The following is a 16,709-nucleotide window of genomic DNA, read 5'->3' as shown; positions in this document are numbered from 1 at the left end:
CTTTCTGGTGACCAAAGAGAGGAGCTAATGGTGAGGCCTGGACTTGTCATCTTTGACCATGTGATAGAAGCCGAGATTTGCTGAGTTAGAACAAGTCAGGAGCCAGAACCCACCACATCATGGACTGGACTGCGTGGGGAGAAACACTTCCATCTAACTATCATTACTTTGGCTTCTTATGACCACTGACCTTGAATCCTAATAGTCACTGGGGTATGACTTTGAATCGGTTATCAGGGCAGGGGTTTTTTTTTGGTTTTGTTGTTTTTGTTTTTTTTAGAAGTGACCAGGGGTGCCAAGATCTTAGCAATAGACAGCCACACGGATTTGGGGAAAGCATTCCATGCAAAGGGGACAACAGCAGCAAAGCTCTGAGACTCCACTAGACTTCTGTAGAATGAGGCAGACCTGGTCAATCATGGTGCCACATCTCCCTTGCCAGAGTTTACTGACTGGAGGCCGGTCATGTGACCAGAGCAGGGCCAATCAGAGACCTCTGGAAATGTCCTGCATGGTGGGAAAAGATCTTTCTGGGGGAGCCTAAGTCATAAGGACCATGTGGCTATCAAGTGGCAAAAGCCCATCTCTGAATAAAGCCAAGCTGAGGCAAACCTACAAGAACTAGGAAGGGACGTGGCCTCCATGACAGCCTTTAACCCTAGACCCCACCACACTTGACCTTACTAAAGTCCAGTTATGAAAACTAATCTTTTTTTTTTTTTTTTTTTTATCATTTCCTTTTTTGCTACTGGATTTGTCACTCACAACCCAAATACCTGAAACAATAGAATATGGGGTGCAGGGATCCCTGGGTGGCGCAGCGGTTTGGCGCCTGCCTTTGGCCCAGGGCATGATCCTGGAGACCCGGGATCGAATCCCACGTCGGGCTCCCGGTGCATGGAGCCTGCTTCTCCCTCTGCCTGTGTCTCTGCCTCTCTCTCTCTCTCTCTGTGACTATCATAAATAAATAAAAATTAAAAAAAAAAAAAAAAAAAAAAAAAAGAATATGGGGTGCTGCAGATCACAGGCCCTAATACGTGGAACTGGTGGAGTTCGTGTGAGGTGTGGGGTTGGTCAGAATTCCTCCTTTCCTAATTGGGAAATTGGTAGTCAAGGGGCTGGTTAAAATGCCCGTGGTTTGTTGGGACCCTCCGCCATATGCCCAGTGAGGTTGTAGTTTTAGGGATCGTAGTAACAAAGTGAGAATGGTCGAAAGTGTTGGCTGTTGTGGCCTTTGGGAAGGTCCTACAAGAAAGACAAGCTGCCGTCTAAGCAGGCATCTCAGAAGGAAATAAAGTCAAGTCTCGTTAAGAAAGGGCCGAATGCTCACCAACAGGCTGCGATGCTTGGAAGTCTGAAAATATGCCAGGCTAATGGTGGGAGCAGCTGAGTTCTCTCTGTGCAAGGATAAAATTACCACCAGCAAGGGGAGGGCGCGCAGCAGGAGACTGGGATGGTGGAGGAGCTAGATCCCCGGGACCACCCAAACCCCTCCAGCTTGCCTGCCTGGCTATCGCCTCTGGACACAAAACCTAGCTGGGCTGGAACAGACACTGAGCAGGCACCTCTGGTGACATAACCTGACTCCAGAGGGCACTTCGCTTAGACCATGATGCCTGAGGCACGCTGGCCGTCGGTACACCCCGTTCTAACAGCGTCCCGTTAGATCCTGAATTTGGCTACTGTTTATTGGGAGATGGTGTGGCACAGTGGTTAAGGGCAGAGGCCTTGGAGTTCAACTATGTGGGTTCAAATCCTAGCTCTGACGGCTTCAGTGATGGGGCTCCAGCCCCAGTTCTCTCACATACTAGTTGAAAGGCCTTAGGTGAGTCACAAGCTCTCTAGATAGAGCTCCCTCACTGCAAACCCAAGCTAAATTTAGGGCTCCCCCGCTCTACTGTCTCTTCCAAGCTTCCTCTCTTAGTAAATGGCCCATCAGCCACCGGGAGCTCAAGCCAAGTGCCTCCTTCCCATCTAATGTACCTCCTTCACCCCCACGGTCACCACTCCAGCCCAGGCTACGCATTTTCTCATCTGCACTTTGCCAGTGCTGTCACACATTTTCACAAGATGCAAACTCGAGCAAGTTGTTCTGTTGCTTTAAAATCCTTCGAATGGCTTTGCTTTCTCTTGGAATAAAGTCTGAAAAGCCTCCCCCATCTTCCTTATATGCTTTTGAGCCCTGCATACTTTGGGCCTGGTGTCTCTCCCTTCCCAGGCCAGGCCATCTCTTCCTTCGCCCTCCACTGTGCTCCAGCTACAGCAGCTGTGTTCTCCTAGCTCATTCTAGACGCAGAGTTCCCTGTCAGGAATGCTCTTAGCTTGCTTGCTCATCCTTCAGGTGCACCTTAAGTGTCAGCTTCTCGGGGAAGTATGTTTGATACTTCAGACCCAGTCAGGTCCTGGTGACCTCCTTCACAGCCCCTGTCACATCACTGGTGACACATCTGCCCCCTGGTTCTCCTCAAGGAAACTCCTCCTCAGTCCACTTTAACATTTGCTTCTGAGGGGCCTGGACACACACAGAGGTGTTTGCTTCTTGTGGAATTTGTATCTAAAGAGCCAGGTCTGTCTCCCGTCTCCCTATGCCTAGAAGCAGCAGGCCTTGTATTAGCTTGGTGGTGATGAGTCTGGGATGTCCCTGAAGAACCCCCCTTTCCCTCATTCCTGAGCTCAGGGATCAGGGGCCGAGGGGCCAGGAGACAAGATGCCAAGGAAGCTAAAAAGCTAACCGAGCCAAAGGTCCTGGTCTGGTCAGAGCCCTGAGGCACACCAATAGCTCATTTCCAACAGCATCTAGGTGGGAGTCCCAGGCTCAGGCTCCTTGGACAGGGTGAGATCAGGTCCTCAGGCCAGCTGCAGCTCTGGGGAAGATAACCGGGAATCAGAGGAGGCTGCTCTGCCTACAGGAGCTGCTGGGAGTTTCTGATTCTAAATTTTCAAATGGACTGTATTGCTTAAGATCGGAATTGGGCTTGCTTTGGCCCTAGATTTGGGAATCCTTGTCATCTTGCAGGCAGGCAGGTAGACTTTGCAAAGGCCCTTGGCTGGGCCTTGACTTTTAAGTGGAGAGATAGGAGGTTGTGAGTCTCAGAAGAAAGCACACTTTGGGGAGTTCAAGCCAGAAACCCATGAGGGCACCCTCCTTTCCTCTCATCCCCTGGACTTAAAGCTTAGGTAAAATCTGCTAATTCTGCCTCCAGAATGTATCCTGAATAGGTCTACTCCCTCAGCTCTCCACTGCCACCACCCTGGTCCAGGCCACTGTCAGGGCTCTGCAAGGGCCTCCCCACCGGCCTCTTTCTCGTTCCCCCTTCCCTGTTCTCATGGCAGCCGTGTAGGAAAGGGGAACACACGTAACTTCTGGTTGAGATCCTCCAGGTGGCTTTCCACCCAATGCAAAATGAGACCGAGCTTCCTACCAGGTACGGAGCCTACCTTTCCAACCTCTGGTCCCGTCGCCACCCTCCGTTTCTGTACCCTGCTTTCAGCAGCCCTCCCACCTCCTTCCACTGCAGGACCTTTGCACATTTTGTGCCATTCTTGTGGCTTCTGATGCACTTTGCTCTGCTTTCCGGAGGATCTTTTCTGGTCCCTTGACCTCATGGAGGGCTTCTTAACCACCCTCTCAAGAGACACCCTTGGTCTGTTATTCTGTCTCAGACCCTTTCTTTCCTTCAAAGTCCTAATTACAATTTGTAATTGGTTTGTTTTCTTGATGACATCTGGCTGCCTATTCTCCTTCATAGATTCCACACAGAAAGACAAGCTGAGACCTGTCCTGCTATATGCCCAGTACCCAGCACCGTGCCTGGACACCAAGCAGATGTTCTCAAATATTCTCTCTTCAACAGAAAAGCCTTTTTGGTGATAGCACCTCCAATCGTCAGGAACTCTCTATTTGCTTCTGAATTTTGATCCTCAGGCAGTGTTTCTGCTCATTAACCAGTAATTCTCTGGGTATATGGCTGACAGCAGAACAGAGGATCTCAGGCGGCCTGGCAGCGTGGGCCTGCGCGGGCGAATCATCTTCCAGTGGAATTGAAGCAAACCTCAACTCTAAACCTGAAGATGTCACTCTAGGTCTCTGGGCCACTGCCCAGCTCCATTGCCAAAGGCCTCAGGCTTTCCAGAGCTTCTCATGATACAAGATGCAACTTGCTCTCCTCTACCCTAATGCTCCAAGCCCCTCTCCTAGGCCTCACCAAGCTTGCACCCTGACCTCCTAGTGGCTTTCAAGCTGAGGCCATGCCAGGAGGAGGAGCTGGGGTGGCGGAGGTGAGCCTCAGTGCTGACCCAGGGGAGGAATGGGGAAGCCTAGGAGGCTTGAGTGGTTAAAATGTGGCAGGCTGGCAGAAAGTACCCGGGGCTGCTGGACACCTGCCAGCGTGTGAATAGGAAGAGGGCACGAGGGCACAGTTCTAAAGCAGCATTTACTTTGGTTTTCACTTCTCCAAGGCCCTGGGACCTTTTAAAAGTCCTAGCTGTTGGTCTTGTGCTCGGTCTCCATCACTCCTCCTTCAGCCACTGCAATAGCTGAGGTGTATAGTAGGTGATGATGATGTCGGCACCTGTGGGGGACAGATGCAGGAAGGGGGAGGAGCCTGGCATCAGCTCTGGGCACCCCTTCGGGGAGACGAGGGCCAAGAGCAGAGGTTGGGGGGTGGAAGGCTGCTACCATGAAGGGGCACAGCTCGTGGGCATTATGACATAAGACCAAGCCAAGCTCCGGGCAGTTACAGCTCTGCACACCGTGCGACCCTGGGCAAGTCATTTTCGCTTGCTGGGCCTGTTTGCCAACGTATAAGGTGCAAGGTGGGGAAATGAGTAAGCTGTGAGGGCCCTCCCCAGGCTGCATGCACACCAACGAAACCAGCTCCCATTTGCGGAGTGGAGAGCATATGCCAGTGACATATATCATCCTCACTCAATTCTCTGGACAACCACATGTCGGGTGTTTTATCCCCCGTTTGCAGATAAGGACGCTGAGGTTCACGGAAGTGGCTCAGCTAATGTCTCAAAACCAAAAAGTGACAGAGGGTTCTGCTTCCTTCACTGCTGCATGCTGTGTTCTGCGGTTCCATGTCCCCTCCTCACCCTGTGTCTCTTTAGATCGCTGCTATTTCCAGGCATGCGACGCCAGGCTGTCTCATGACTTTATTTCCCTCTCTGGGCAAAGTGCCCATCAGCCCTGTAGCCCAGGTCAAAAACACCCCAGCCCCGCCTGTTCACCTGCGCGGCGGAAGGCGGTCATGGCCTCCAGAACAGCAGCCTTGAGATCAAACGCTCCGGCCCGGGCACCGTGCCACAGCATGGCAAACTCTCCGGAAACGTGGTACACGGCAAGAGGGAGCTCAGGGTGCTGCGGAAAAGCAGTGGGAGACGGACAGGTGCAAGGGCGGAACCTCTGGGAGTGTCCCTTCCTCCCAACCGGTGAGCATCTTGAGCCCCATGCCCTGTGTCACTACTGCTGGCAGCCTGACACATTCTTTTTTTTTTCTTTTTTTAAAGACTTATTTATTAGGACGTTTGGGTGGCTCAGTGGTTGAGCATCTGCCTTCGGTTCAAGGCGTGATCCCTGGGTCCAGGGATCGAGTCTCGCATTGGGCTCCCCGTGAGAAGCCTGCTTTTCCCTGTGCCTGTGTCTCTGCCTCACTCTCTGCCTCTCATGAATAAATAAAATCTTAAAAAAAACCCAACTTATTTATTTTAGAGAGGGAGGGGGGTGGGGCGGGGCAGAGAGAGAGAGAGAAGCCTAAGCAGGCTCCCCGCTGGGCCAGAGTCCGATGACACTTGATGACACTTGGCCCCATGACCCTGACTTGAGAGTTGGACACTCAACCGACTGAGCCACCCGGGCGCCCCAGCCTCGCCCATTCTTGAACGGTGAAAGCACAGCAGCTCAAAGGCCCTGCGCGCCCTGGGGCAGGTGGCTCTGAACTCAGAGGGTCTGTCAGTCCGAGATCCCAGAGCCCGCGGACAAGCTCCCTCGTCTCCCTGGGCCCCCGCTTGTCTCCGCTCTCCTGCTCACCTTGTCCTTGACCTCCCGCACGATGTCCAGGTAGGGCATTCCCGGCTTCACCATGAGCATGTCGGCTCCTTCCCGTACGTCCCGGGCCTACGGGAGGAAGTACCGTGTGGGGCGCGCGCAGGAGGTGAGCCGGGAGGGGGACAGGCCGGTGGGGCTCCCGCACCAGTCACGGTCACTCACCACTGCTCGGAGGGCCAGGCCCCGTGCTCCCGGTGGCAGCTGGTAGCAGCGGCGGTCTCCAAAAGCCGGGCTGGACTGCGCCGCGTCCCTGGGAAGCAGAGGCGTCAGTGGGGGTGCTCCAGCTTGGGCTAACGGGCCAGGGGTTTGAGAGCAGACCCCTGCCAATCCCCACTCACCGGAAAGGTCCGTAGAAACAGGATGCAAATTTGGCACTATAGCTCATCACTGACACCTGTGGGCAGACAATGAGGGTGGAGGTTTCAGATGTCCCCCCGGGTGAAGTGACAGGGAGAGACAGGATGTAGGCTTTGGTCTAGTCCCAGTAAAGCTCTGAGTCTCCATTGAGTGGGATCCCAAAGGCCTCGCCAGGGCTGTCTGCCCTTCTGTGATGCTTAGCAGATACGGGGGCAGGGCTGGCCCAGGCTTTCTCCTTACCTTCCCCAAACCCCCCGCCACGCTCCCCGCCCCTACCCTGTTGCCAAGTCCATGTGCCATCAGAGCCTCCTTGATGGCTTCCACGCGTCCGTCCATCATGTCCGATGGGGCTACCACCTGACATCCTGAGGGGCAGAGGGTGGCCTTCAGAACTCTGGGACCCGCCTGTCCCATCTGCTACCTCCCTGCCCCGGAGCTGCTCACTCACCTGCCTTGGCATAGGCCAGTGCCACTTCTGCTAGCCGCTGGCGGCTCTCCTCAGCCAGGAAAGCCCCATTCTTGCTCAGGAGCCCTGCAGGGACAAGCAGCTGGGTTTGGGGGAGCATCTTGGCCCCCGGCCCACCGCACCCAAAGGGGGACTAGGTAGTGGGAATGCAGGTGGCAGCAGGGCTGGTGGAGGGCGGGAGCTCACCACAGTGACCATGGGAGGTGTAAGGGCACAGGCAGACATCGCAGGCCACCAGAAGGCTGGGGAACGTCTTGCGCAACAGGCGGATGGCCTCGATAGCTGGGGAGTCCTCGGAGTCGGCTGCCGAACCCCGCTCATCCTAGTGGTGGCGGGGGGACACAGGGAATACATGCTCCGTGAGGCCCCCAAGAACCAGGACAGCCAGACCTTACAGGGTGAAGCTCCCTGCATGGGGTCACAGGTAGGACAGTCCCCATTTTGCACAGACCTGCCCAGTCAGGGTGTCACAGCCCTACTTATTAGCTTCCTGTCCCTACGTGGGTGCTATCATGGGGGGGGGGCATGCCCCCTTGCCCTCCCCCAGGGCAGCCTAAAGCCATAACGAGGACGTGATCAGTGCGGGAGCTCAGCTCACCCTCACCCGACCCTCCTGTGACCCTCCACTGTCCTCCCCTCGAAGCTACTTCTGCTTCTCCACCTTGGGGACTCTGCTGGGGACTCCAAAGACCAGGACACAGCGCAGGCCCTCTTCCACCAGGGGCTTCAGCATCTCTTCCAGCCGGTTTACACCATACCTGCGTGGAGGTGGGGCAGAGGGGCTGAAAGAAGGTAGGAGGCAGGCAAGGGTCTCCCTCACCCCCCTTTAAGAGCCAAGCTGCAGCCGGTACCAGGGGGGTTCAAGCCCCACAGCACAGGGAGGGGTGGGAATACTCCCACCAAACAGATGGAAAAACCGAGGCCTCCCGGAAGCAGCTGTGGAAGGCCCCCCAAGGTTCTCACTGAACTCCCATTTGCAGCTCAGCTCTCCTTTGCAATGGCTTCTGCTATGATGCTATGATGTTTCCGGTCATGAATGGGTAGCTCATCCCTTTATGAGGCTGCCTCTTCTGTTCTGGAACAACCTTGTCCCTGAGAAAAACCCATCTCTCTACTGAGCTGAAGTGAGCTTCTCCGGGTCTTCTACCTCTGGGTCTGCTTCCAGGCACCTCCAGCTGGGAAATCTCTCCCTCCATCCTCCCCGGGCCCTCCCCACCACATCTCCTACCTGGCCACTCCTGGGAGGCTGCTGATGGGCTGTACATCATCAGGAACGTCCCTGCAAGAGTGGGGGGCTGGGCTATGGACTGGTAGCCATGGGAAGGGCCAGTGGTGAGGGAGGGTCTGGGAGGGGTAGTTGGGGAGATGGGAAGGAGCATGGATGTGGGGATGGAGGGGGGAGGTTGGGGTCCAGTGTCTGGTTCCCTGCCTGGCCAAGCCCAGGGCCTGAAATAATAACAGGAACAAGAGTGACAGTGACAACAGAAGCAACTGGACTAAAAGAACACTTAATCATACGAAGGAGTCAAGCGGCTATGAACTTGGGATTCTGAAGGCAGAAGGCCCTTGCCTGCGATCCCAGCCACCTGGCTGGGTGACCGTGCCAAGTGGAACCATTCTTTGAGCCTTGGCCCTTCATCTGTATTTGGGTGGATTTGTTCATTCATTCGACAAATACCGAGCGCTTATCACGCACCAGGTACCATTCACTCTCTGGAGATACAAAGTGAACGAAACAGACACAAATCCCTGCCCGCGTGGAGAGGACACGGTAGGGGCTAATATCCATACTGTGCTCCTATGAAAACTGTCAGGGCTGAAGGAGATAATCCACGGAAGCTTGCTCAGCAGAGTACCCGGTACACAGTAAGCGCTCAATAATGTCAGCCATTGCTATCATGAATAATCGTGACTGCCACCTCTCACACAGACATATAGCTCTTTACAATCTACAGGACAAGCCTTCTCAGCTTCTGGCTTAGTGCAGAGCTTAGGATAGCGGACCAGGGAAATACTATTCTTAGTTTTCAAATGGGAAGACAGTTCTTTTCAAGGTTTGTTCGATTCCTAAGACGGTTGTCCTTAACCCACTCTCTTTCACACACATACACACTCTTTCTCACACTCACACACACACCCTGCAGATCAGAGGCCTGCACCATTCCTGGGGACTTACGTGACAAAGATGGGGTAGATGAGGTTGGAGGCACTGAGGGTCGTGGCGGCTGTCTGCCAGGTGCGGAGCAGCGGGTGGAAGTAGCCGCTGTGCAGGACCGACTGGGGCTGCATGGTGGGCAGCGGGATCACGGCACCTGGCTGGTGGGAACCGCAGGCTCCTGAGCGGTGGCTGCACACTCAGCTCTGGGGCGGGGCGGGGGGGCAACAGGAAGCACATGAGACACAGTCCCTGTCCCCAGGAGATGGTCAACCCCCCCACTCCTGGACTCCTGCCTCTTCTGCTCTCTGGCCAGCGCCCCTCCTAGTGTGGCTCACCAATCCCTGCTGCTCTGAGGCAGGGTTAGGCAGAGGAAGGGAAGTAGGCCCTTTGGAAACTTCCTGAGCTGTGGGACTCTAATAATCTCAGATCTGGGCTTGCATTTTATATGGTCTCTTTTTCTTTTTTTTTTTTTTCGGTCTCTTTTTCTAAAATAACCTTTCTCTAGCAATTCGATACAATTTTTTTTTTTTTTGTATTTTATAAAAAAATCAATCTGCAATGGATTGGAAATTAGGATGAGAAGCACTGACCTAGCCAATATTTAAACTTTGTTTATTCCATGAAAAATGCTCATGTGATTGGCAGAAATTTTATTTTTAAAAAGATTTTTAGGGGATCCCTGGGTGGCGCAGCGGTTTGGCGCCTGCCTTTGGCCCAGGGCGCGATCCTGGAGACCCGGGATCGAATCCCACATCAGGCTCCCGGCGCATGGAGCCTGCTTCTCCCTCTGCCTGTGTCTCTGCCTCTCTCTTTCTCTCTGTATGACTATCATAAATAAATAAAATTAAAAAAAAAAAAAAAAAAAAGATTTTTATTTATTTCTTCATGAGACACACAGAGAGAGGCAGAGAGAGAAGCAGGCTCCCTGCAAGGAATCTGATGTGGGACTTGATCCCAGGAGCCCAGGATCACGACCTGAGCCGAAGGCAGCGCTCAACCTCTGAACCACCCAGGTGTCCCGCCTCCTGTAATTCAACCTCTAGAGAAAAACACTGTTCACACCTTGGTACAGAGACTTCTTGTCAGGCACAACCTACACTAAGAGGATTAAACAGCACGGGCCGACAGACAGACCCTCTGTAGGGTGACCGCCTAAGTGGTCTTTTCCAGCCTAAGAGCCTCCTGCTGTTCCCCAGCACAAACCACCCTTGGCTGATTTCTGGTTCTGCTCACCCTGTTCCCTTTACCTGAAACGTTTGTGGGCTCTCCACAACCTCTCACCCCCAGATCCTACCCGGTGCCCACCTTCCCTCCCCCACCGAAGCTCCTCTCGCCCAGATCATAATCTCTCTTACATAACAGCTCTTTCTGGATCTACTTTATCTCATTCCAGTAGACAGAGCTTCTGCAGGGCAGGATCCACAGTGAATTCATTTCTGCCTGCCCACCCCCCTCACCCCTGCCCAGCACCCTGGCACACGGTAAATATTTAACTACATAACTACTTATTGCCTTAAATATCCAGTAAGTGATATAAGACAGAAGGAAGCTGAGGCGGGGGGGCGGTGCCTGGGTGGCTCAGTGGGTGAAGCATCTGCCTTTGGCTTGAGTCATGATCCCAGGGTCCTCGGATCCCAGCTCCCTGCTCAGTGGGGACCCTTCTTCTCCCTCTCCTCCTGCTTTTTAAAAAATAAAAATCTTTAAATCTTTTAAAAAATATTTTATTTATTTATTCATGAGACACACAGAGAGGCAGAGACACAGGGAGGAAGAGGAACAGGCTCCATGCAGGGAGCCCGAGGCGGGACTCGATCCTGGGACTCCGGGATCACGCCCTGAGCCCAAGGCAGATGCTCAACCACTGAGCCACCCAGGCGTCCTTAAATAAATAAAATCTTAAAACAAAACAAAAAAAGAAGGAAGCTGGGGCATTAACACTTGTTTCTTGAGCACCAGGCCAAGCTGGGCACCTGCACACACCATTTCTCACCCAGGTGGCACTATGGTCCAGGCTGATGGAGGGCTCAGGGAGGAGCTGCCCTAAGTGAACCATGAGTTTGGAGGCTGGAAGAAGCTTGCTGGAAATAGTCGGGGGGCTTCAACTTGGTTTTTCAGGATGCGTGGGTTCAGCTTGGCAGAGGGAAAGGGGAGGATGTTCCCTTAGGAAGGGAAGAAAGGGGCCAGGGTAGGGAAGGAGGACTGGCTGTGGGCTGTTCTGAGGCTGAAGAGGCAACTCTTCAGGGGAGGGGACAAGAGGGGACCACTGAGGCAGGGAAGATGAGCAGGGGTGGGGGTGCGGCCTACTAAGAGGCTCAGAACCAGGAGCAGAGTGGATGGAGCAGAGGGGCACACACACTGCGGGGCCGAGGGGAGGAAAGGGAAGGGCTGTCACGAGGCAGCCGAGAGCCAGTCTCTTGGGGCCGATGCTCTGAGCATGTGGGACCCACAGAGCAATGGAGACAGGGACGAGGCAGGAACAGGGTGGCGGGGCGCTGAGCTTTCAGAGGTGCCTGGGGAAATACCCAGTAAGGGGGTGGAAAAGCTACCAGATATTTCCTTGTATGGGGTCCAGAGAAGGGCAAGGACACATTCAAGGTCACACTTGGTGAGTTAGGAGGCTGTAAGGGCAGGCCTAGAAACCCCGTGTGTCATCCTCCAGGTGGGGGGTGGGGGTTCCCTAGGACACTGATAATGCCTCTCTCCCCAGTCTCTGGGGTCCCTTTCGCTCCCTCCCAACCAGCTCAGGGGCCCATTTTATCCAGTTCCCCTCCTTGGCAGGGCGGGCTGGGGTTATCAGGAGCCACACAGAGACCCACCTACTACCACACCCCTAGGCCAGCCGTATCATCTGACACAGAGGCAAGCCAGGCCCCCCAAAGTCGTCCCGACCCCCAAACGAGCAGTCATTCAGCACACAGAAAGTCCCACGTGCCCATTTTGCACAACATTTGCTGTCAGGTCGGCTGGGGGTCAGCTCACCTCGGAGAGGTTAAGCCCCTCGCCCAAGACCACACAGTTGGTCAGTAAATGAGCCAGAATTTGAATCTGTTCTGGACAATGAGTACTCGGTTTTATCTACCATCCCCCCGACACTGAGGAACACTTGATTCAGCGAGCAGGTCTCTGCCTATATGATCTGCCCGGTGGGTCAGCGAGGTGGAGGACGCACAAGAGAAAAACATCCCGAGCCTTGTGTTATGTGCTGGGCACGGGCCTAGGCGCACATGCATCTCATTTCACCGCAGAGATTATTCTGGCTCTTAGTGATAAGGAGACAGAGGCTCTGAGAGGTTAAGTGACTTGTTCCATGTTGTTCTAGAGAGTCAAGTCAGATTTTGAGCTCATCTCTGATCCACTTCCCAGAGAACTACCTGTATTTTATTTTATTTTTTAACATTTTATTTATTTATTCATGAGAGACACAGAGAGAGAGAGGCTGAGACACAGGGAGAGGGAGAAGCAGGCTCCATGCAGGGAGCCCGAAGCGGGACTCGATCCCAGGACCCCAGGGATCATTACTTGAGTCAAAGGCAGACGCTCAACCACTGAGCCACCCAGGTGTCCTGAGAACCACCTTTATGGCTTCTGGAATCCAAAACTGCATTCTACTGGCCTCAACTACCCACCTGTTTTAGAAGCCTGGGTGAACAAATGCCTTCTGCTTATCAGAAGCAGCAGAGCACGGCTGCCTAGGGGCTTTGCAGCTCAAATTTTACCAGGTGGCGGGAGGGTTGGTGATAGGGGCAAGGGAGTGGGGTGAGGGTGGAAGAGGTAGGTCTGACTAGGGCAATTCTTGTTTCTGTTTCTTTAATAATGTTTGGGTTAGGGAGAAATTTGCTTTGAGAAACAGGTGTCAGTGCTGAGAAAATTTGAACTCAGGAAAATCGCCAGTCCTGTTCATCTCACACATTCTGAAGCGGGAAATGAGGAGCTGAGAAGTACAGGATTTGCTTGACATCACACGGTGAGTCAGCTACAGAGGTGGATTTGACCAGGAGTCTCTCCCAGCTTCGAGTCCCGTGCCCTGTCACCTCAACCACACGAGGTCATTCTGTCACAACAGGCACTTAATAAATACCACCGAAGAGAAAAACAGCCCTTGAGCCAGACTTGCTTGTTTGCAGAGCGAAACCCATGCCAAGGTTTTGCTTCGCAAAAAAAGTCCCTCAGGATTGGGAGATTTCCACACATTTGGGAGGGCACTTCTTCCAAATTAAGGGAACTTCCAAGCCACAGCTTAAATCCTATGACACTTCACTGAAGCAAGAGCAAGTCACCAGGGCACCCAGCACCTCTGCTCACCCACATTAGACTAGGTTAGCTTAGCTGGAAGGCAGTACAGGGCGGTGCAGAAAGAACCTTGTTTCAGGATCCCATGGTCCCACATCTGCTCTGTGCCCTGTGTGTCACTTTGGGCAAGGTTGCTGGCCTTTCAGAGTCCTTATTTCATAATCTATAAAATGGGACTGATACCATCAAGCTTGCAAAGCTGAGGAAATTAGATTAGAGATAGGAGGTACGTGCCTGGCACTGGGTAGCAGCCCAGTAAACGTGCAGCTACTTTTATCATCATTAGGAGAAGTGAGCTGGAAATAGACCCCCTGGAGTCATCACAGCTGTGCCTTCCGCACCACCCCAGAAGGGAGAACTTTCACTCAAACCCGTGTGGCCGCAGGGTCTTCCAAGATATCTCCAGTGGGGTCCCTGCCTTCCAGCAGCTTCTATGGTGAGGAGAAATGATCACCACACTGACACTACAGGAGAGGGGTGGACTAGATGTTATCTGTGGGAGGGGCCTGTGTCTCCAGGTGTCAAGCATGGCTTCATGGAAGAGGCAGTTTTGCAGACTGATGGTGAAGGCATCTCCTCCTTAGATGGCAACTTTCCTAATCTGGGCCCTAAGAGCTGCCACCGTGGGAAGGGGGGTTAGAAGAGCTGCGAGCCTGAACACCCCCTTCACACCACCCCAGCCCCAGGCTCAGGCTCATGCTGTGTTCTGCTGAGGATTTCAGAGGCTGTGCTATTGGAGAGAAAGTTGGGAGCTGCTGCCAACTCTGGCAGGCCCTGCTGCTGGCTGGGGAGGAGGCAGTCAGGAGGGCCAACTAAGGTAGAAGGTGGCCAAGGGCTGAGAAATCCAAAGCCCCAGAAGGGCTCAGGAAAGCAGTCGTCAGGCAGGTCTGAGAAGGGCCCAACTGCCTGCCTGTTTATTCAACCAGCATTTCCTGAATATCTACCCTGGGCCTGCCCCAGTGCTAGATACAGGGATTAAAGAGAAGCAGGAGACAGGGGACCGGGGCCTTGACCTAGGGCTTTGAAGAGCCCAACCTCTTCTGGGTTTAGCCATCTGGAGCTACAGGGAGAATGTGCCAGTTCCACAGACTCCCAGAACATCTTGGCTAGGAAGCTCCTTAAAGCCTTTTGACTACGTCATTGAAATGATGGTGAAACTGGGCTCAGAGAAAAGACGGACACTGGCCCAAGGTCAGGCAAGGGGTCAGTGGTAGATCTCGAGGTCAGAATCCAAGCCTTCAGCAGCCCAGTTCTCAGCCCACCATTAGCCCTTGATACTTGAAGTACAGACTTCAGAGCAGCTACCAGCAGAGGTGGGCTGGTGGAGAAGGGGGGTGTAGGGGGGAGGGAGGATGTGGACCCTGGACTCGCCTGCAGCTTTACGTGTGTGGGTTTTGGAGTCTGCAGACGTGGGTTCAAACCCTGATTCCGACGCTTTTCTAGCTGTGGGAGTTCAGTTTCTGCACCTGGTAAATGGGCGCGTTCTCCTACCGACCTCAACGGGCTGTGGTCGCCTTAATGGGCCAATGGATGGGGCTTCTGTAGAAGCGCAGCACACAGCGCCTGTTCCTGCCTCCACTTCCGTCCCTCATCCTTCGGGGCACTTCGGGCTGCTGTGTACTGCTGGGCAGTGTCCACGGGCCGCCAAGGGAGTGGGCCCCAGGGAGGAGGGGACGGTCCGGAGCCGGTCCCCCCAGGGCTGCGGCCACGCTCCAGCCCCGCGGCTGCAACCCAAGCCCGCTGCAGCGGAGCAACCTACGCCCGAACAAGGGCTGCACAAGGACAGTGTCCTCGGCTGCACCCGCGAGGGGGTGACGGGGCCCGGGGACGCCGGGCTCTCGGTGCCACCGCCCCCACCTCCAAGGGCGCCAGTCCCCGGAGCCCGGCCCCCGCTCACCTGCTTCCCCAAGGGCTCGGGGCCGCCGCTCCCGCCGCCGCCGTAGCTCCTTCCAGTCTCCCGGGGCCCGTGCGGGGGCGGGGCGGCTCGCCCGGAAGCAGCTCCCCCCCGCCGCGCCCCGCCCCCGCCGGCGCGCAGGCCACGCCCCCTGCGGCCACTTCGCCCGCGGGCTGGTCAGCTCGCGCGGAGGCCCCGCCCACGCCCGGGGAGGCCTGGCCAATCGGGTGCGCGGAAGGGCTGGCGGGCCCACGCCCCGCCCCCCGGGGCCCCGAGCTCGGGTGCCGGAAGGCCCGCCGGAGCCCACGTGGGGGCGCGGGGCCGCTGCGGCGGGGCCCTGGCAGAGGGAGGGGACGGGAGGCGGTTGCAGCCCCGAGGTTCCCCTTACCGTCCTCCCCTTCCCAGCCTGCGCATACTTGGCGCTGCTTCATTGTTGAAAGAATAATTGGGGGTTTGGGGGTTAAGGACATTAAAACAACACCTTAGATCTCGGGGTCCTGCAATCGAGCCCCGCGTTGGGCCCCCTGCTCAGGGTGAAGTCGGCTTCTCCCTCTCTCGCTCCTCCCTGCTTGTGCTGTCAAATAAATGCATCTTTAAAAAAAATAAAAATAAAGCAACCACAACAACAACAACAAAAAATAAAGCAACACCTTAATGCCCAACACAATAGCTAAGTCCATTTTTGCAGACTGAATATTTTAAAGCTGTCGAGTTCAGCACCAGGCTGCCTTCCAGGTTTTCAGAGAAAATTAATTCCAGCGTAATTACTCAGGGCCTGCTCGGGGTACCATGGATGGAGAGATGTGATGTGATGTGAAAGGTATGGGCGCTCCGGAAAAGCGCCAAGTCTAATGGGGGCATCAAACGGATCTGGATGGGTACAGTGTTAGATCTGACGGCAGGTCTGTGTGTGTGGGGGGGTTGGGTAGAGTATGTGCAGAGGCAGGAGGGAACCGGTGAGGCTTGGGGCTTGGGGGAGCTAGTACGATTGGGTGGGTGAAGTAGGGGTGGAGATTAGGACCTTAGTAAAGGAATGCCTCCATACAGGTGCATCAGGGATTCTGGAAAAGCTGACTTTGACTTGCTAAGGAGGCCAGGGGGCTGATCATATTACACTTCCTTTCAGATTTTCTCAAAATCAGTACTCCAAACCTGTTTTTTTTGTTTTAATTCATGAGAGACAGAGAGAGAGAGATTGGCAGCGACACAGGGAGAAGCAGGCTCCATGCAGGGGGCCTGATGTGGGACTCCATACCAGGACCCCAGGACCACACCCCCGGCCAAAGGCAGGCAGTTAACCTCTGAGCCACTCAGGCGTCCCCTCCAAACCTGTTTTAAAAGGTAGAGAGAAAAAATAAATAAATAAATAAATAAAAAATAATAAATAAAAGGTAGAGAGGCTTAAAGCTGGGGAAATTTGACCTGCGTAATTTTCAGCTACTAGAGCTCCGATCTGTGGCCAAATGAGGGAGATGGTAGAAATGAAGTCATATTT

At 54.4% G+C, this 16,709-nt stretch overlaps 1 protein-coding gene across 1 annotated transcript; it reads right to left on the bottom strand.

Annotated features, from left to right (window-relative positions):
* Positions 1-4,414: 4,414 nt before the first annotated feature.
* On the bottom strand, positions 4,415-15,342 carry ALAD (aminolevulinate dehydratase). Its single transcript, XM_026002801.2, has 12 exons — positions 15,218-15,342; positions 9,049-9,233; positions 8,101-8,151; positions 7,534-7,630; positions 7,059-7,194; positions 6,855-6,938; positions 6,683-6,771; positions 6,388-6,443; positions 6,212-6,299; positions 6,032-6,118; positions 5,233-5,362; positions 4,415-4,571 (listed from the first exon to the last, which is right to left on the bottom strand). Exons 2-12 carry the CDS (start codon positions 9,159-9,161, stop codon positions 4,510-4,512), a joined length of 993 nt encoding a protein of 330 aa, XP_025858586.1. The 5' UTR covers positions 9,162-9,233; positions 15,218-15,342; the 3' UTR covers positions 4,415-4,509.
* Positions 15,343-16,709: the final 1,367 nt, after the last annotated feature.

Source organism: Vulpes vulpes, chromosome 12 (genome assembly GCF_048418805.1).
Source record: "Vulpes vulpes isolate BD-2025 chromosome 12, VulVul3, whole genome shotgun sequence".
Taxonomy (NCBI): domain Eukaryota; kingdom Metazoa; phylum Chordata; class Mammalia; order Carnivora; family Canidae; genus Vulpes; species Vulpes vulpes.
This window is presented reverse-complemented; position numbering and strand designations above follow the sequence as displayed.

Coding starts and splice junctions, on each gene's coding strand:
- ALAD (XM_026002801.2), bottom strand. CDS start 9,161: ATGCAGCCCCAGTCGGTCCTGCACAGCGGCTACTTCCACCCGCTGCTC. Junction 7,195..7,533: donor TCCCCAGCAGAGTCCCCAAG/GTGGAGAAGCAG, acceptor CGCCACCACTAG/GATGAGCGGGGTTCGGCAGC. Junction 5,363..6,031: donor TGCGGGAGGTCAAGGACAAG/GTGAGCAGGAGA, acceptor GCTTTTCCGCAG/CACCCTGAGCTCCCTCTTGC.